This window comes from Pseudoliparis swirei, chromosome 23, assembly GCF_029220125.1.
Source record: "Pseudoliparis swirei isolate HS2019 ecotype Mariana Trench chromosome 23, NWPU_hadal_v1, whole genome shotgun sequence".
Taxonomy (NCBI): domain Eukaryota; kingdom Metazoa; phylum Chordata; class Actinopteri; order Perciformes; family Liparidae; genus Pseudoliparis; species Pseudoliparis swirei.
This window is the reverse complement of record NC_079410.1, coordinates 7,847,306-7,867,617: the sequence shown is the minus strand read 5'-3', so window position 1 is coordinate 7,867,617 and position 20,312 is coordinate 7,847,306. Positions and strand designations below refer to the sequence as shown.

The 20,312-nt window shown below is 43.6% G+C and overlaps 1 protein-coding gene across 2 annotated transcripts in view; it reads right to left on the bottom strand.

Moving 5' to 3' along the window:
* Positions 1 to 3,164: 3,164 nt before the first annotated feature.
* Positions 3,165 to 20,312, bottom strand: part of LOC130188232 (Na(+)/H(+) exchange regulatory cofactor NHE-RF1-like) — a 34,971-nt gene continuing 17,823 nt past the window's right edge. Inside the window, exons 2-6 of one of the 2 annotated variants that reach the window (XM_056406468.1) lie at positions 14,183 to 14,356; positions 12,086 to 12,239; positions 10,055 to 10,098; positions 4,597 to 4,710; positions 3,165 to 4,484 (exon numbers count right to left, since the gene is read on the bottom strand). In XM_056406468.1, the coding sequence (XP_056262443.1) occupies positions 4,347 to 4,484; positions 4,597 to 4,710; positions 10,055 to 10,098; positions 12,086 to 12,239; positions 14,183 to 14,356 (624 nt within the window). In that variant the 3' untranslated portion in view covers positions 3,165 to 4,346. The remainder of the gene's footprint in view (positions 4,485 to 4,596; positions 4,711 to 10,054; positions 10,099 to 12,085; positions 12,240 to 14,182; positions 14,357 to 20,312) is intronic. The other variant, XM_056406469.1, reaches the window with a different exon arrangement.

The window sequence follows — 20,312 nt, the reverse complement described above, 5'->3', positions numbered from 1 at the left end:
ACCCCGCGGCCCATAAATCAGCTGCAGCATGCGTGGAGCTCGATTATCGCTCCAGCGCTCGAACCAAAAGAGCCCAGTGCTGAAAGAGGAGCCAAGTAAATAATACAACACTGAGTCCATCACTGCCGCTCTCAACTCTCTATGAGCCGATAATTGGCACTCGGAACAGAAAACAAGGGCCACGGCCCTTCGAGGAAAATAAGACGTGAGCAGATTTAATGATTTCATGTTCGAGTGAGACGTCATTTTTATTCCTAAATGCAGGCAAAGGCCAACTTTTGTTCCGGTTATTTCTTGATATTCTTTTACACAACATTTAGAATTGAATACAAAAGACATATGTGCCTGTGTCGTATGAATAAAACCAGTTTTAAATGTCTTTAATAGTCTGGAAAATGAGTGTAATTGACAGTGTAAGAAGGGGTCATGGCTACAAAGGGTCGCAAAAATAGTGAGCTGAACAGAAGGTCTCATTTCTCCAGAGCCGGTTGACAACACTTCCTATTAATAGTGAGTATTGTCCTTGGGTATTTTTATAAAAGGAGATGGGGTGTGAGTGTGTCAGTGTGCGCATGATGAAAGTAAGGCGTAAGGCAGGAAGGGATGAAGTTTTCTCAGAGAAGATGGACAGAAGGAAGCTCGTATTACAGGAGACTTACGTACCGCTCGGTTAATGCGTCCCACTTCCCCCATTGGCTTGTCGCCCCTTCCCAAGGCTTCTGCTCCATCCTTCTCTGTGCACTCAATGTTACTTATTCCATGTATTTTATCCACAGTGCTTTCTACACACACACACACACACACACACACACACACACACACACACACACAAACACTCCCGGTCTATTTTTAGCGTGCTGAGGGGTTTGAAGGTAGAGTTGGGTCGACCCCTCTTCTCACCCCAGCTCCAGGCCTTACAAGGACCCCCCCGGCAAACACTGTTGCCCAGCAACCAGCTGTGTTTGCACCGAAGCTGTGAAGGTCCAGCGCACAACCTGCACCTGCCCTCCATCATCTTAATTATCCACATCATCCCATCCCCCGTCCTCCCTTGTATCATCAGCATTTTGATTCTAATTTGATGTGCTAATGCAGCAAAAAGACGTAAAGTTGAGCCAATGGTGTGTCGAGTTGTTGTGACGAGTTATACGTCACATCTGGGTGGAATTGATCGGGACTGACTTCTCAAGAAAAAGCTATAAAATGTAAGATGATCTAGATTTATGATCGATTTTATTAGAAAAATGAAAGCTATGCTTTAAGAGTGAGTGAACAGTTAAACAAACAAAGTGTAGTGAACAATTGCTCATGAGGGAATTAAATAATTTATTTTTCAAATTCATGTGTGAGCAAAAAAAGTATTTTTTCTTTGTTCTCTTCCTTACCAAAAAAAACGTGGCGCCATGACCCACCGCTGACTCCAGCTAGCTATAGCCTAAGAACAGCATCTTCAAAAAAACAACAATAAGAAGTTCACAGGCCTATAAAGATAACTACTTATTACTACTATATATATTCTTCTTTTAGTTAGTCATTTAGCAGACACTTAGCATGAAGCTATATGTACTGCTAGCAGTTAGCTTAGCTTAGCACAGAGACTGAAACCAGCTCTTTCTATTTGACACGTTATGTCTTGTTTGTTTGTTAATAATAAAAAAAACGTAACTGCTATCTCTTCAGTCAGTCTTGGTGCAGAGCAAAGAGCTTTTTTTACAAACGTGTAAACTCAAAAAGGCAAAACGCTCTCACTAGCGCCTGCGTTTGGTTGGTCGGTTCTGGGCGACGAGGCCCGCCTCTCCACAGTAGCCTATAGACGTGAAGGGCTCATCCTAAGCTAACGAGAACACACCGATTCTTAGTTAAAGGTGATTATACTCTAATTAAATGAGTTATAAATGTTAAAATTCCATTTCTGCTAATACATCTCCCACAATGCTCCACACTGGCCCTTTAATTCAATGATAGATGTCAGTTATTATTAACTCTCTGAACACCATCCATACCGCTGTAATCATAATCACAAGCATCACTTAATAGCCTATTATAAAAACCGCCGCCATTATCTTTCCATGCCAAGACACCATTTACCCATCATGTCAGTCAATGTCGTAAGGTTGAATTTTGATAATTAGCCCACGGAGACGCAGCGATGGTGATGGCGTGGCGATAAGGAGAGAGGAGGAGCAGAAAGGTCGAGGCCATTAGGAGGAGACAGCTGCTGGAGGCAGAGTGCGGTGTGGGAGACAATCAACCGCAAGCATGAAACCGCATGAAAAAGACATTTCAAGACAGCCTTAAGGCATCAAATGTGACGTAACACCGAATGTGTCTGTAAATCAAAGGTCCAAATGCAATGTGGTGTTTTTAAAACTACTTCAGTGAAAGGAGACTAATATAAGAATCTATCAAATATATCTATTTTACTTGAATGGGGTCCGATTAATGAAATGAGAAATGCATTAAATTGAGGCCTATTGTCTGGTTTATGAGAGGAAGCGTTTGGCCTTAAATGCAAAGGATTTGTTGTTGTTGTTCCTTCACTTTTTCTTTTCTTTTTTTAAACTTAGAATAGCAGATAATAGTGTTGTGGCAGAAACTGCTGATGTGTTGTTTTCTCTGGGATGAAACTCGTTGAATCTCTGATCACGGATCAGTACTATTTTAATTTGACGGATGAGTCAAAAGGTCAACGTTGCTGCTTTAAAACGGCACTATTTTAAATCTTTGGCCACTTGGGGGCAGCGGAAAACAAGAAGTCATGTGACCCATTGTTGATATACAAATATGTATACAAGTTTTAATCTGCACACACATGTAGACTTTTTTTGTCATATGAGGGTTGTTCATATAATATTTGAATTAATTAACATATTAATGAAAGACAAAACGCTCCTGGATATACAGTGAGACTATTGTACTACATATATTTAATACTGTGTGTGGTCATTAATAATTGATCGGAACAATTATGATATAATGCATCACTGTGAGATTAACTGAAATACGTCAAACTGAATGCCCTAATTCAGATTATTACCTTCTTTTTTTTCATTATCATTAAGTCGTTTTCACAAACACAAATACCTAGTTTTTTTGGCCTAGGTTTCTGAAGCACATTTTTGAAGCATATTTTCCTCACATAACTGAATAAAAACAACCGCATGTTATGATGACGGATTTATTTCAGTATAGAAATCACTTTCTTCTTACACAAGCTACAAAAAAAACCTCTTTGTATAATTAAACCCTTCATTTTGAAAAATCATCGCCATTCTCATTAATGGCATGAACAAAAGCATAAAATCTGAAGCACGGACGTTCTTCTAGAAATAAATCATCTCAAAGTTACATAATATTTTTTAAGACATTGAAAGAAATGTGTAAAAATCTAATTTCTCACGAGAGCAAAACAAATATTCCAGACACTCAGACTTTAGACATGAAGGCAAAGAGAGGACGGTATAAGTTACTCATAATAAACAGTAGTTCACATTTAATGAAAGAGGATATCACGTATTTAGACAAAGTGGAGATAAAAGGTGGACATTTCATTTCAGAGTGGAATTCATGTAAAAAATGTAAAATATGCATTACACATGATATATACTGTGTATATATATATAAATACATACAATATAAAAGAATCCTCTTCAAAACACAGTTATTTCCAGTTTAAAGCCCATTTGTGTACTATGAGGGAAGATAATATCTTTACCTTTTCTTTTTTTTTATATCACAAAAAAAGGGCTTTGACATGTAAACTCAAATAAAAGCATTACTGTCAAGTCAAATGTTTGAACCCTACAAACTAACGAGGAGGTCAACTATCTTTATGATGAACTGATTGTCGGGCTGGTTTCACTCCTGCTGTTGAAGACAAGAAGTTAGTAGAAACTTGTAAAAGACGAATAAGCTGACGACGGAGGAGGAGGAGGAGGAGGAGGAGGAGGAGGAGGACGGTCATGACACGAGATATAACAATCAACTCTACGTCGTTTCCACAGGCACCAGACTCTGGCCAGCAGGGACTGTCAGGGTCCACACACACACGCACACACATGCACACACTCACGCACACTCACACACACACGCACACATCATGGTCCAGTTATCTTCCATCGGCATTTGCATCTCTCATTGTTAGTATCAAATTAAACATATTATTACATATTGAATATCTGGATTATATAATCGCATGAAGAGTAATAAGAACAATACTGTATTTTACAGAATGTCTGGATTTGTCTGGTGCCAATAGTTAATCTGCTCTTTTGTCATGATGATACAAAACTAATGTCTTTCTGTAAGAATCACTATAAAATCTGTGTGAGTTGGGCACAGATGCCCTATAGGTTACTGAAGAGTTCATTTTTCTTGGTCCAGTCCATGGGCGGGGCTCTCTTGCTGGAGCGTTTCTGGTGGGCGAGCTCTTTAACCTGCTGCAGGGACATGTTGAGCGCTGGGATGGCGTCCGCAATAAACCCCTGAATAATTTTTAAAAACAGACAGGGGAAAAGAATGTGTATGACATTAGTTCCACTTTACATGATGAAATCATAAGAGGTTGATGTGCTGCAGGTATTTCCTGAGACGTACCTCAGGCGGGGTGTTGGTGGGCAGGGTTGTGAGCGAGGTGTTGGACGAGGCGTTGGAAGGAGAAGGACTGACTGACAGCATTGAGTCCCTCTCTGTGGCCCCTCGGCCATTCACCTGGGAACACACACACTCATCATCAACACCACTTCATTACATACTAATAAGTCAGTACTCAGACATTCATGAATATTATCAACATTTACAAGAGTCACAGTGTGACTGGGAAACTGATTCTCTTTTGCTGATGCAATACCAGTCATTACCACAGGGGGGCAACCTTGGATTTGAGTTGTTATCTTCTATTGAGTACACGTTATTGAGAGGCCCTGATGAGTTTTAAACAAGTCTTCTATTTTACCAATAAGTGCATCCGTTGTCTTTCTTTGGATTATACCACTTTAAATCTAGAGTGGTGAGATTGAAAACTCTTTCAGGTTGAACTCCGGTGTATTTCCTGCCCTCTGTGTTTTGTAGCCGCTTTAATGAGCTGCTAAGGTTACAGGATGAGGCATTTACAATACTGGAGCCTCAGTTTAATGATCAGCATGTCACACATCTTTAACCCACTCCAACCCCTTTAAAGACGGCATCTTTTACCTCACAGACAACGTGTCGCTGACCTCTCACACCATCACTCCCTCTCCGCCCTACTACCCTTTAACGAGTGTCTGTTTCATTTGATTTATTTATTTGAACAGGGACCGGACACATCAATCAACCCAGGGGTAAATGTGTCAGTCTTAGCTAAGGATACATTTCAATCGTAGTTCCTGTGGCCAGAGATTACAAGCCATCACTAAGGGAGAAAATCACAAAAACATCATAAAAAGCAATAAACATACAGGTTACGATCAAATATAGGCCTCATCATAAAATCTTCAAAAACATAATAAAAAGCAATAAACATACACAGAACCATTGAGGAGGGAGTAACGATGCATGCTCACACATCTGATTGCTAATAAGCCGGTTCTTCAGGCCGTGTTTAAAAGAGTGATATGTTCTGCTAGTGCGTATATGCAGACTGGCTAAAGGAACTTTTCCTAAATTGGATGATAAAGTCACCTCTCTCCACAGATTTAGTTTGTCTACGACTCTGCACTCTCTCAATGATGAATAAACTCAACTTTTTTCAACAATTATGCAAAAATAATTCAAAAAAAAATGTCAGCAAATTTAGCACATCAGTGCATTACAAATCAAAAGTCAATACAAAGTCAAAGTCAAGTTTATTTTTTCATCCATTTCAACATGAAATGAATTTTTCATAGTTTACAAAATGCAAAATTGTCAACATAATATGATATAGACAACATATAGACAACACAGAGTGCAACATGAACAAAACATAAAAAACATAGACAACATACAACATAATAAAGTGCATATAAATTGTGACAAACATGCATACAGAACATATAAGGAGAGAGGATTCAGTCATGTGAGTCTGAGAGTGAGGAGGAGGAGGATGGGGAGAGATGGGAGTGTGAGCAGCTTGGTTGGTGGTGGACAGCCTGGTGTTGTGAGTCTGGGAGAGCCCGGGTGAGACCGTCTGAGGGGGCAGAGAGCTGGAAGAGCTGGGTGTGAGGGGTGAGGGTGGCAGGGTGGTATGGGTGCGAGAGTGGAGGTGAGGCAGGTGAGCGCTGCCAGAGGAGAGGGTGAGGCACGGTCCCGGCAGCTCCCTCAGCTTCACTCTGCTCGCCTTGCGGCATGTTCTGCTGCTGTCTGTGCAGCCACTCGCCCCCACAGTGTAGATGCAGTTGGCGTGATGCTCGATGGTGGTGAGATGAAGGTGCACATGATGGATGGCCCTCGGAGCTTGTAGAGGAGGCCGGAGGTTGTGCTTCCAGCCTTTCTAAGCATGTTGTCCACCAGATGTAGTGTTTGGTGCTCACCGAGAGGTGGTCCTGCTGACCTGCTGCGTTGATGGTCTGCTGTGGGTGATGTGAAGTTGTGGTGTGTGGTGTGTAGTGGCTTTCGAAGTCAACACAGATCTCTTTGGTGGCTCTGTGTTTGCAGGAGCTGTTTGGTGGCAGGGAAGGTTGACCTCCCTGGTGGAGTCCTCCTTATCATCCCTCCTGTTGGTATCCAGACCTCATGGTGAATGGACCTACATCAATTAATTACTCATGTGATTGGTCAAGTTAATTAATCAAGTCATTGTATCAAACATCTAAAAATATCTAAAAAATATCTCTAAAATAAAATAAAAAAAATAATAAATTAATTAAAATTTGTCCAAAATTAAAATAAACATAAACTAAAAAAAAATAAACTAAACACCACGAAAATATGCAACTGGGAATTGAACCCAGCCCTCTGGCTGTGGCTGCACAGTGTTGTGTTACACTACACCACAGTACACTGAACATGTCTTCACCATGAAAAAACAACTTTTTTTCAGAAGCATGCATAAAGGTAGTCCTCAATGAAACAACACATTTTTTTTGTGATATGCACCATAATACTACCTAAATATAAAAAAAAAAAATATTCATATATATTTTATGTTACACCATTTATATATAAATATATATTTGTAATTGGATTTTTAAAAAATGTCAAACAATATTTAAATGTGTCACCTCTAAGAAGGGCTTGAATCGTTTTTTTGAGTGTGTGTTTCATTTGATAAGTGGGGGAGGAGCTATATCATGAAGAACTTTAAAAACTAGACACATTTTGGAGAATTTAGTGAGGTTATCCCAGCTCAGGAGACTGTTTCGTTAGAATTGCACAGTGGTGATACCTCCATGGATTTTTATCAAGTATTTTAAGAGCCTGCTTATGAAGGATTTGAATTGATTTGAGAGTTGTGCTGCTGGCTTGAGCCCAGCTGGTTAGGCAATACATTAAATACGGGATGATAATTGCATTAAATTACAGCTTCGAAGTATCTATGGTTGGATTATTTCTCATGTACTTGAAATTAAATAAATGAAATCTGACAACCTTTGCCACGTTTTTTTAACCTATTTCTTAAAAGAAAGGTTTGAATTTATATTCAGGCACTACACTCAAAGAAATGACTCATTGGATGAACTCAATTAAATTGTTGGCAGGTTTTCCATCCAAAATTTGTATGCAACTCCAACTCAAATTTAGCACATCAGTGCAATACAATGTAATTAAGTTAGTCCAACTCATTTGTATCAAATACATCTAAAATAAAATAACGATATTCATTAAATTAAATTAATTTATGTTTGTCCAACTCAAAATATAAACTAACTAACTAACAAAATATGCAAACTCCACACAGAAGGAACGCCCCGACTGGGAATTGAACCCACGGCCCTCTGGCTTTGAGGTGACAGTGCTAGCCACTACACCACCGTACAGCAATGAAAGTGTCTTCACCTCATGTAAACAACTGATTTTCAGCTGGCGCATGCGCAAAGGGTAGTCCTCAATGAAACACATTTATTTTGAGTTGATATGCACACCATCTAACCTAAATAAATCTAATAAATGAAAGTATTCATACATTTTGTGTTACACCCATTAAATATAAACATCTATTTTTGTAATTGATTTATTTAAATGTATCAAACAATATTTAAATGTGTCACCTCTAAGAAGGGCTTGAATCGTTTTTTTGAGTGTACCTGGAGCCTCTCACCAGAGACATAGACATTCGGCTCAGCTGAGTTACATGCCGTCTTTGTGAAAAACATTCAGACCGTCTTTTTCACGTTTAGGTGTAGACAGGAATCTGAGAGGCATTTATGCAACAATACGATGAACAATTAACTTCCCTGCAGCACTTCTTGTCCCGGAGTAACGGGAAGCCCGGCCCAGGCTTCACTTCACTGGCGGAAAGGCAGCCGCGGGTCAGGAGTTTATTTTAGATCACGTTCTGGCGTCTTCATAGAAGTGTCTATCTTATCAACACTGATTCACACACATGTCTAGTGTGTCCACTTGGGAACAGGACACCATGGCTAACCCGAGAGGCCGTCAATAAGCACCGTTGTAAAAAAAGCAAACACACGCACAGAGTTTGTTGGAATAGACGCCGTAGGATTTTAAAAAACAACGTTTTGACACTTTGGAAGAGCGTTAATTCTGTTTCTTGTGGAGAGTTGAATGAATAGGTTGATACCACTCAGATATCTGTAATGTAAATAAGCTACTTAGCTTAGTATTAAGACTGGGAACTTAGTTTAGACGTGTGTGTTGTTTCAGGCATTTCAGCTTGTTCTGCTTTTATTGAATTTTTTATCCCGTTTATACGTTTATAAATCATGAAAAAGAAGCTCCTGGTTGAGCATGAATGTTTCTTTCAAGGTTTTTATATCAAGCAGACCTGGCGTTAGTTCGTCTAACGGAGACTTTCCTCTGACTTTGAGTCGGGCCGCCGCTGAAACGTGCTTCTCGCTCTGTCTGAACACACCGTTACAGTTTATGTACTAGATACTACGGGTATTGTATTGGTTTGTGAGCCTGAGAGACGGATTGCGTCACAGTTGGACGGAGCAAAGCTAGCTGTGGTTTCCAATCTCAATGCTGAGCTAAGCTAACCAGCTGCTAGCTTTAGCTTCATAATTATTTATTGTGGTGTCATTACATCGAATTAAGAAGCTCGTGCTACACAATAAACTACATTGACTGATATTATTGAATTATATTCCCTACATCATTATTCAGATTTTTTTAGAAAAACAGAATACATTGATAAAAGTGTTTTTTTTAGCAGATCTGTATCAAATACCAACATTTTGATTAATTGTGCAGCCCGATAAAACGTCAAACTCATTATTCAGGTTTGCTCAACATCCCGCTTTTTGTTTTTACTTTTAATTTATTCATCTGGTTGATGAACATGTTTTGTTTTTTCTCCTACAGTAGGTTGTGGCCTCTTTGGGATTACGCCCAAATACTTGAAGAGGATTAACATGAAGCTGCCTCAGCTCAGAAGAGTAGCTTCTTAGCTAGTTTCAATTGACCTTTTATACAATACTCTGGGTCAAGGAGGATTTTAATTTTGAATACACAATCTGCCTTTTCAAATTATTCAAAGTTAATAGAGTAGCTGGGTTGGGTTTACAGTACAAAGAACGGCATAATTTTGAGACAATCACATGAAAGGCCGTTCAGTCCACGTCTCAGAGATTAAAAAACCACCTTCAGCAGCTTCTCAGTGCTCCGATGGGGCAAACACACTCGTTTGAATTGCAAAAGGCTGCGTGTTACTTTAAAGCCCCCCTCGACCTCGACCTGCCGGACTGTTACAGGGCAGCAGATTATTCAAAGCACATCTATTATTGTAAGGAAGGAGCGGCTCCATCGGAGAGGATGGGAAGTTGCCACCGTGGGAGACCGACAGCTCTTCACACACTTCAAAGCTTAAATCCCACTTTTGGCTTCGCTCTCAAGCAAATGAGAGCTTTCAAGCGTCATCCTGCATTTTTGTCTCTCTGCCTCTGTGATATATTTGGCACTGGTGTAATCTTACCTTTTCATCCAGTCCTCCATTAATGACCGGCTCAGGCAGCGGACCTGAGGACATGAAAACGACACAAGAATCAGTCATCGAACTCCAAAAAACACAACTCTGCTCCTGTCTGTCAGAGTCAACTCCACTTCATGAGACCTGCAGTCTTACAGTCTTGCACCATCAGCTCCACTCTGCCAGATCAAGAGTCTCTCTGCAGCTCCCCTTTCATCCCACCAACACTTACTCTGTTACATGGGGCAGGTATGAGCTGATCATCTATTATTCACACATGGGTCATCTTCTGTGAAGTGGTGCTCATCCTGGATCCTCTATGCCTCCACAGACCCTCTACCTATCCTCTTAAAAACGGATTGCCGTGTCGCCATGTCTGAAACCAAACCTCACTTTTAGGAGGCGGTCACCTCAGAGTGACATCGTCACCGATATCATACCTGATACCTTCCATCTCTCTGATCCTCAGCCCTAATGATGATTATTAATGGAGATAACAGAAGGTGCCCCAGCGTTAATCTGAGATTGAAGTCCTCCTCGGGTCTCAGCTGTGAGCGTATTTGTGTCCCCGACTCTGTGACAGGAGCCTCTCCAAGTCCCAATTCAGCTCTGGCTCCGGACTGAGAGGCCACTTGGAGCGAGCGCCTTGGAAACCGAACAAAGCTGCTGGCCAGCCGCTCCGCTCAGAGAGAGGCGGAGTGAGCCTGTTGACGTGAAGAGTCGCCGGAGGCAGGTGCCCTCCGAGTGGGCAGCATGTGAAGTGCATGCAGTTACCTGGGAAACACCTCACTGGAATCTGTGCCCTGTGGGGCGTTGCTATTTTTAATCCTGGACTGACACACTGCAGGGTTTGAGGGTCCAGGGAACTATGAAACAGATGCCTCTCTTTTGCTCTGATCAGGGTCATCGCACAAAGGTAAACAACTCAGGACAAAGTCATGCATTTTTTTTTTTTATCTAATGTATTAATAATCCACTGGGAGCACTGGAAACATTCATAAACCATCAACACATATCTACAAAATAAAAATATCCTCTGTCCAGAAAGCAGAGGGCATCTTTACCCCCGGTTGCCATGCCAACCGCTGGCAGCATGTTTACACGAGGGGTCTCATGATGCAGGCACACGCACACACAAAAACAAACACACACACACACACACACACACACACCACCTGCCCGAGGATCCTTTCCTGGGGAGGGACAGCCCTCTAACACAGAAACCCTGTCACAGACTGTACTGGGGTTCCCCCTGGGGGCCGTGGCAGGTACAGCAGGAACCTGTGTCAAACCGAGGTGCCTTTGAGCAAGGCAGCGACTTCCCCTTCAGCTCCTGGGATGATCACATCTCACATCTGACCTTTTCGTGGCGAGTCGGCCACTTAAGGATAATCCCGTAAACCAGCCGTGTATTCATGCATTGCCCTTTGAAGCCCACACAATGGTTCTCTTATTTAAACCTTTCTGGAGCTTTGGGCCAGACCTCGAGGCCTTCACCGTCACAGGACTGAATGTCCATTCTTTAGTCTCGATGACGACTCCTTCTGCCGATGGAGGCCACAGGATGCAGTTGAAAGATCCAGAAAAATAAAAAATTATATTTTTAAGTGTTTACACTTTTATGAGGAGAGAGTTCTGCATTTAAGCTTTTATATTATCCAAACCACACTGTCACTCTGTGCAATCCCTCTCTGATCCGTCTGATCTGATCTATTTATGTCTGAAAGATTAACGATCTCCTCAGGGCATCAACATGAGGGGTAGGAGAGGGGGGGGGGGGGGGGAGTGGCTCAGCGTCCCCGTCTCTGTTTCTTGGCGAAGAGAGAAATAGAAGGAAGAAAGCCATACAGGATAGAGCGAGACACAGAGGGATAGAAATAATTAAAGGAGGAGAGAAGAGCCAATCAAGAAGAGAGACTGCAGCGATGAACCTGGGGAGCCGATTGCAGCCATTCACTCCTCCCTGGAGGAGACTGCAGCGCAGCTCGCGCTGCCTCTTAGTGATGATGACATTGTTTAGTGTGCGTTTGCTCTCACCAGACAGGTGGTCCAAGGCGGGGGCCACTCGGCACCTCTTGAAGAAGGCGTCCGTGTCGGGGTCCACCACCAGCAGACGGGCCTCTTTCCCGCCGGCTTTAATGGCGGCCACGACTTCTGAATGCGTCTTCCCTTCTACCGACAGACTGTTCACCTGCGGAGAGAAACATGGTTCTGGTTGTTTTACGTCTATAGATAGAAATCCTTCAAACTTAAAAAAAATATATATATATAGATATATAAAAAAAAGTTTTTATTGTTTCTTCTTGTCTTTGTTCCAACCGAGAAGTGAACAAACTGTTTTATCACTGTCAAGGATTTCTTTCTCAATATTATCACTTTGTCTGCCAGAGACTCCAGGGCAGGACATCCTGTGTGTCCACACACACACACACACACACACACACACACACACACATTCCTTCAACTTACAAAACAATCGTTCCAATGCAACAAAATCATGATTTCTTTGGGTTTAATTGGCTCTTTAAATCACATGCTGATACTTGACGGTCCGACACGTTAACTTAAGTGTACAGTAACGTGTCAGGTGGCTCACTCCCACGTCAGCTGAGTGTTCTGGGGTTAAATCACCATGGGAAACTATGTGAGAAATGTCTCAGAGTGTGTGTGTGTGTCCGTGTGTGTGTGTGTGTGTGTGTGTGTGTGTGTGTGTGTGTGTTTAGGTCATAGGGTGGACCTGCATGTCTAAGCCAGTCCCACAGAGGAAGCTGGACAATAGCTGCTCGGCCAGTAACAGCAGAAACAATGGCTGTCCGCTCCCCACAAAGCGCCGCTCCTCAGTGGGTGGTGAGGCTGTCTGGGGCCCTCTGGGGGACTGGAAGCCCCTCGCCAGACTCTCATACGGACCCCAGTCTCTGTGGGATTTTTTAATCCCTCTCGCCTCCCTCTGTCCTCCTTCTCTACTGATTCTTCCTTTTCCTTTCGCTCAAGTTAGGAAGCGAAGGGAGGCGCGCTGATAGTCCACATCAGTGAATAAGTCTCTGATTTAGTTGAAATAATGTGCGTCACTGAATAATTCATGTTGAGTCATGAATGAGTCGTGATGCTTGTGCTTCTTCCGTCTGAATAATAAGTGGAAGCACTGTATGGTTTTATGATATTACAAAGATTTTATGGTTGAAATATCTTGAAGAGCAAAGGTTCCAGGTCAAGGCTGGTTAAGAGATCTGGATACAGCATCGGAGCACTTCATTCCCATGGAAGCTGCTCAGTGGCACAAGAAGCAAAAAGAAGTTTGACGTCTGCGTATCAAAATCTGAAAGATTTCTTATTCGTCCAAGGGACGAGTAGAATAGAGTTGTTTTCTTTAAACCCGCCTCCGGCCCTCGGACCAGCCTCGATTTAGCCATTAATGCATTTTACAGCGTGTGTGCCCCCCCCCCACACACACACACACCCCATAAAAACAATAAAAACACAGACCCCAGATCAGTTAAGAGCTGATTAGTGCTACCAGAGTCCTGTGTGTGGGTTTAAGACCCCACATCTGAACACAGTTATCTTTGGGAGAGGCGCTGACCTCTCTGACGACCAATAGACCTGCTTCAACTTTTTGTTTTAAAATAACAAATATTTTTGTATCTTTTTTCTAAAAGAAGTATGAAAATGTCTTAATGTATATTTTACGACCCTATATTGGTATCTCTTGTTTAGAAAAAGCAGTACTTTGGGTACATTGTCACATCGTGTAACCAATTCATTAGTGGAGCACTAGAAATAATACTTTTTGTCAAAAGGCTTCTTTTCTCATATCTGTATGGAGGTGACGCCTGAATACACATTAAACCATTCGTCTCTATTTTTATCCGAGTAAAAGAATAGCGGAAATATGGCAGATCAATAAGGACGAGTATTTTTGTGTGACACTCTTCTTACTTCCCATAAAGACGACTCTGTTTATGACAATTAATTAAGGTAAAATACCTTTAACTGCCACATACTGAACAATAATGCGTCTAACAAAGATCTGTCTTTCTATTCAAGACGTTTTTGAACTAGAACATCTTGTCTCCCCGTACTGAGCTAGTGCCCTGCATGGGGCCCCCGTGTGAGGCCTGGGCCCTGTCACAGTACCTGCACTATCCTGTCCATGGACAGCAGGCCCGCCCTCTCAGCTGGAGAGTCTTCATCCACCGCTCTGATGTACTGGCCCGGCCGCGCCCGCTCGCTGTGCAGGTTGAAGCCATATCCGCTCGCCCCCCGCTGGATCACACAGAGACGGGGCCGCAGCTCAGTGCACAACGCCTCCTGGAGGAGACCAGGGGAGAGAAACCAGAGGCCGCGCGTTAACACACCGCCGTGCGACCTGCGGACCTGAACAGCAGCTTATTCAAAGAATAAATACCTCCACCATGGGCTCAGGAAGAACGAGAGGCACAAAGATTATGGAGAGCTCCAGTGAGTCGTTAACCATGAATATGAAGCCCAGCTTGAACATACAGGTGGCCGCTGCTGTGTCGTGGAGTGTGTTTTTAATAATCTTAGTGTACGCCGAAGCTGCTGTTGGACTCCACGTGACTCCAGACTGCTCGCCAGGAGGGAAGAGGGTCTTGGAGGCATGTGATTGGAGGTCTGCTGGGAAGGTTTGCGGAGAATTTGAGGAGGGGAGGCGCTGCTCTGGCCTTGAGGAAGGGACCGGTTCCGGTGTGGTCCGCTCCCTGCTCGCCCCCGGCTCCGAGGAGGACAATGGAGGCTGGGCGCTGACCTCTGACCGCCTCCCCTCGCCCCGTTCCGTCCAGTCCCACTCGGGGATGGCAGGAAGAGCGAGGGCCGTATTGTCATCCAGGAACAAACTCCGGCTCGACTCCAGAACCTCCCTTCCTCAGGTTCTTTATTTAGAAAAGAGATCTTTAATGGCTTCGCCTTCAAAGAGGTCAGAATAAGAAATGATGGAAACGCAGCGCTGGGCAGGATAATGTCTGTCAGTGTGACCGCATGTGACCTGACACTCCCTGCACATCAGACTGTCAACTGTACATTCGGAGACAATGAACTGCCACTATAAATAAGTCTGACTCACTTTCTACAGAGAACAGAATGCGGATTGATTAAAGCCACTTTATAAATGAACCGCGGACATTGTTGTAACCGACTCAACGTTTTCTCTCCGGCGTACAACTTGATCGTCGCTTCACTGTGTGATGTAACACCAGGCACGTGCACAGACATTTTAGGGGGCAGGTGCTCAAACCAAAAAAAAGGGCACCCAATGCCAAAAAAAAATTCTGACAGCGTTGAAGCATAAGCAGCATTACACGGATGATGCTGTCCTCAACCTACGTTTCCTCTGGGCAGCATCAGACCACTAGCGTACATTTTCTTTATGAATAAAGATGAATTATTATATAGCAACAACAGTACAAGCATTCTGATTGGCTAATGGGCATCATGCCAGCCACGTATTGCCCTCCTCGCTGGTCTGATACGGATCCGTATTGCCCTCTTACGTCATTTTCAAAATGAGCGATATTGATAGACATCAACAGCCAAGAGCAGTGGTCCTCAAACTAAGGCCCGCGGGCCGGATACGGCCCGCCTCCACATTTGGCCCGGCCCTCTGAACAAGACGGACCAGTTGTGACGTCATGTTTTCAGCAGCGTAATGTTGTGGTTGATTTATCACAAAACAACGTCAGGGGACAAACACCGTCAGGACCTGTGTGTCTGGTGCTGCGGGTCAGAGGAGAAGGAGGTGCAGCCGTTCGGTGGCGCGAGGAGCACTGCGTGGAGGAGGGAGGGGCGCGGCGGGGGGAGGGAGAGGAGGGGGGGCTCTCACAAGAACTCAAATAAATGCCCCGTCAGATATTAAAACACATTTGGGGGGACTTGATGACAGAAAGAGTAACTTTTATTCTTAAATACGGATGAATAAAAAAAATGTGTCTCCAGCAAAAAGGGCACTTTTCTCATCCAGGGCAAAGGGGCTGGTGCTTGAGCACCACTAGGGCTCTATCTGTGCACGTGCCTGTGTAACACAATCGTTCCGAGCTAACGCCCACCCCACCTCCGCCAAGAATGAACCCTTCTCTTTTTGTTGTTGTCGCTCAGTAAAGCACCGTGAAAAGGAAAACCTGCCTCGGGAACTTTGCGGCGGCTCCAAATGAGAGTAAGTGGTGCTTTCGAACTTGGAGCCTTCATCAAAGTCATGTGACGTAACGACAGCGACACGCAACACACACACAGGCTTCATTTTACAGAGAAAGCCGCCTTAAAAAAAGAGGGAAACACTTGTTGGCTTTCTACACACCCTTTCCCCATGGCGTGTAAATGCCCTCGACAAAAAGCGCCGAGACGACCGAGCTCATTGCTGCTCGTGGCTGTCGTTAAACGCCCCCGGGGGGAGCTTTGCGCGGAAAAGTGTGAAAGAAAAAGAGCGCCGACAGCAGCTGAGACGAGCTCCAATCGGATTGGTAGCGCGTCTGCATCGGGTTGTCCGTGTCCGTCGCGCCTGCTGATCAGATGTGCTGCTGATAAGAGCCCTGCACTTTCATCATAACGGTCACTGATTATGCAGAAATCATTGTCTCTGATTGCCCGTCTTGCACTTCTTCAAGATTTACACCCAGACTTCAAGAGAAGCAGCCTTCCTTTATGATGCTTTAAATGTGAGCGGTGAGATCCAAAGTGCAGCCGGATCAGTTGAGTTGAGCTTGACGATGCTTGTTGTTGTTACTGACCCTCGCTCTTACGAAAGGCCTTCAACGACCTGTCTTCTACAAGAGCGAAGCATCGCAAGCGGGATTCACGCGAGACCGCGGCGAGCTCTGAATCCCCGTCACGGTAAAGCACTCTCGGTGATCCGTAATTATGTTTCGAGTAAGTGAAAGCAGATGAAACGCCGAGTGCTGTTCGGCAAACATCGGGGCGCTCTGGCCGGCGACAGGCGTCGCAACACAGGAGGGTTCGTGTCGGAGAGGAGCGGAGGGACGAGGGATCTCCACGCGGCTCTGAAATCTGTGGAATCTGCTGAACACGCACAAGCCAGAACTACTTGTCAAAATGTGTGTGTGTGTGTGTGTGTGTGTGTTGACAACAGCGACAATGAGAGTTCTCTGTAACGTCACAGGCAGAAATCTGATGAACTCAGCTGTCAGTTGCAAATACACTGAGAACATCGTATAAACAAATGACAAGTCGAGATATGGTAAGAACCTCCTCCACACTCATCTGGTGTTGAATGACACACACATCTGTGTTCCTTAATTCACACGGCGGCTACAACGACATTTTTCTTTCAGACGGGCTACATTTGGGCCCGAGGTTGATCCAGATCATTTGTATACTTCTTTATTTAGTTTAGAGCGCTTCCCAGAGCCGAAAACATCTGCGCACCGACGGAAAACACAGATTAATTCATCGGCTTGTGCTGCTTCCTCAGATTTAGTTTGGTTGTTGTTGACCCACAACAAAGCTGTAAGACTTCTCATGGCATGTGATGTCTGACCGTCCACCTGGAAACATTTATCATCCCACCTGGTTAAAAGTTTGCCATCACTCAAATTATTGAAACTTTCATGTCTCCAAATAAAAATAAAAGGTTTCTGTCCATCAGGCAAATAATCCAAACACATTATCAATATTTCGGCCTGTTTGCATCACTTTAAATATCAAAGTCACGTCATTCTCTATTGTGTGAAAAGTTGCTCTCGGCCCTCAGAAACAGAGATTTGAGGTTGAACTCTCTCTCAGTGAGACACACTTTCCTTTGAGGAGGGAAGTGTTGAACAGGAACTGTTGACACATCTTCCCGCAATATGCTTCCCTCTCAACTTCCTGACATGAAAGAGAAATTGAAATACAAAAAACACACATATGCACACACACAACGTGCAGCGTCTCCAGGGAGCAGAGAGTGAAGTAAGTGTGTAAGTGACGTCGAATAAAAGAACGCAGGCGGCCGAGAGCTGCTCTGAAATACTGGTTTGCATGCCGGCGAGGCCAATCTGACACAGACCAGCACAGACTGTCTGTGGTCACCATGATGTCACTCACTGGTCAGCGGACATCCTTTTAGTTCTGGAGCTTTCAGTTCTGCATTTTTGGAGAGAGGGCGAGTGCAATCACTGGCACCGACAACTCACTGGCACCTCACTGGCAACTCACTGGCACCTCACTGGCACCTCACTGGCAACTCACTGGCACCTCACTGGCACCTCACTGGCAACTCACTGGCACCTCACTGGCAACTCACTGGCAAGTCTGTGGTGCCACAGACTTGCATAGATAATGTATTTGTTTTTTAGACTTACTTAAAATATGTACGATATTGCTGTACAATACTGCTGTACTATATTGAATATTGTTTTGCTACTACTACTTTTCTTTCGTAATATATAACACTTATATACCATGATATGTATAATGTGGTCCGCCTTTCTTTAATAATAAAAATATATAATTATTTTTTTACCATGTCATACTGTTATACCTCCATGAAATTCTCCTTTGAGGAGATGCCACTGTTAGTCTAAAGTTTAAGCACTGGCACTCAGTGACACTTGCCATCAGTTGCCAGCAGTTGCCAGCAGTTGCCAGCAGATGCCACTACTAGTCAAAAAGTGCCACTACTAAAAAAAGTTACTACTAGGTCAAAAGTGCCACTACTAGTCAAAAAGTGCCAGCAGACGGAGGGTCGGCCGCAGTGACGAGTCTGCGACGATTTAGTGACAAGCTTCACTGAAGTGCCCGGACAGCGGAAGAAATCACTTTCATGATCACAAAATGGAGGAGCTGCGGTTTAGCTAGATAGATAGATAGCTAAAATAGCTAGATACACAGATGGATGTGTGTGTATATATATATATAAAAAAGACACTAATTAATATATATATATATATATTAATTAGTGTCTTTTTGTAGACACTTACTGACAATATGCAATAAGATAGTGCTGTACATTACTGCTGTACTATATTTAATATTGTTTTGCTACTACTACGTTTCACTTCGTAACCTATTACACTTATATACCATGATATTGTAATGTCTCGGACGTTATGGCACTGATGACACGGAGACGGGACGACGTTATTAATCCTCCCTTTATTAGGCATCCACCAACACAGACAGCGTGCTCGCATCCACCAACACAGACAGCGTGCTCCTCTCAGTTTAGCAGCTCGAATGTCAACAACAACGGTTCCCGTCAACCACCCTTAACTTCCGTTTTCCGACAGGTTAACCCGCCTCCCTCTACTCCGCCAATCACAGGCACGCTCCTCGACCAGCATGCACGGTGCCACACTGTGATTGACAGCCACCGTCACAAAATGTATAATGTACCCGCCTTTCTATAATAATAATTTAAAAATAATATATATATATATATAATTTCTTGTTTTACCATGTCATACTGTAATACCGCCATGAAATTCTACTTTGAGGAGATGCCACTGTTAATCAGTGACACTTGCCGGCAGTTGCCAGCAGTTGCCAGCAGTTGCCAGCAGTTGCCAGCAGATGCCACTACTAGTCAAAGTGCCACTACTAGTCAAAAGTGCCAGCAGACGGAGGATTTAGTGACAAGCTTCACTGAAGTGCCCGGACAGCGGAAGAAATCACTTTCATGATCACAGAATGGAGGAGCTGCGGTTTAGCTAGATAGATAGATAGATAGCTAAAATAGCTAGATACACAGATGGATATATATATATATAATTGTCTTTTTGTAGACACTTACTGACAATAAGATAGTGCTGTACATTACTGCTGTAGGCTACTATATTTAATATTGTTTTGCTTCTACTACGTTTCACTTCGTAATATATTAAACTTTAGACTAACAGTGGCATCTCCTCAGAGTAGAGTATCATAGTGGGGTATAACAGTAGGCCTATGATCATGGTAAAAAACAAATCTTATTTTATTATTAAAAAAGGCGGGTACATTATACATATTATGGTTAATAAGTGTAAGTGTAAATGTAAACCTGGAGCTCCTCCAATCTATGATCATAAACTGATTCACGGCAGCTGATCTGTCGTAACAACAATGGTTGTTCCACCCACAGCTCCTGTCCTGCCACTTGAGTGTTGCTGCCGGCGACTCGTCGCAAACACGCCGCTGAGTTGTCGCTGAGTACTGGCACCGAGCGGCACTTGCCGCTGAGTTGTCGGTGCCAGTGATTGCACTAGTTCGGTGTCGGTAGGTGCCATGAGCTGCCAGTTGCCACGACGCGTCAGAGACTTGCCACCAGCCAGTAGTT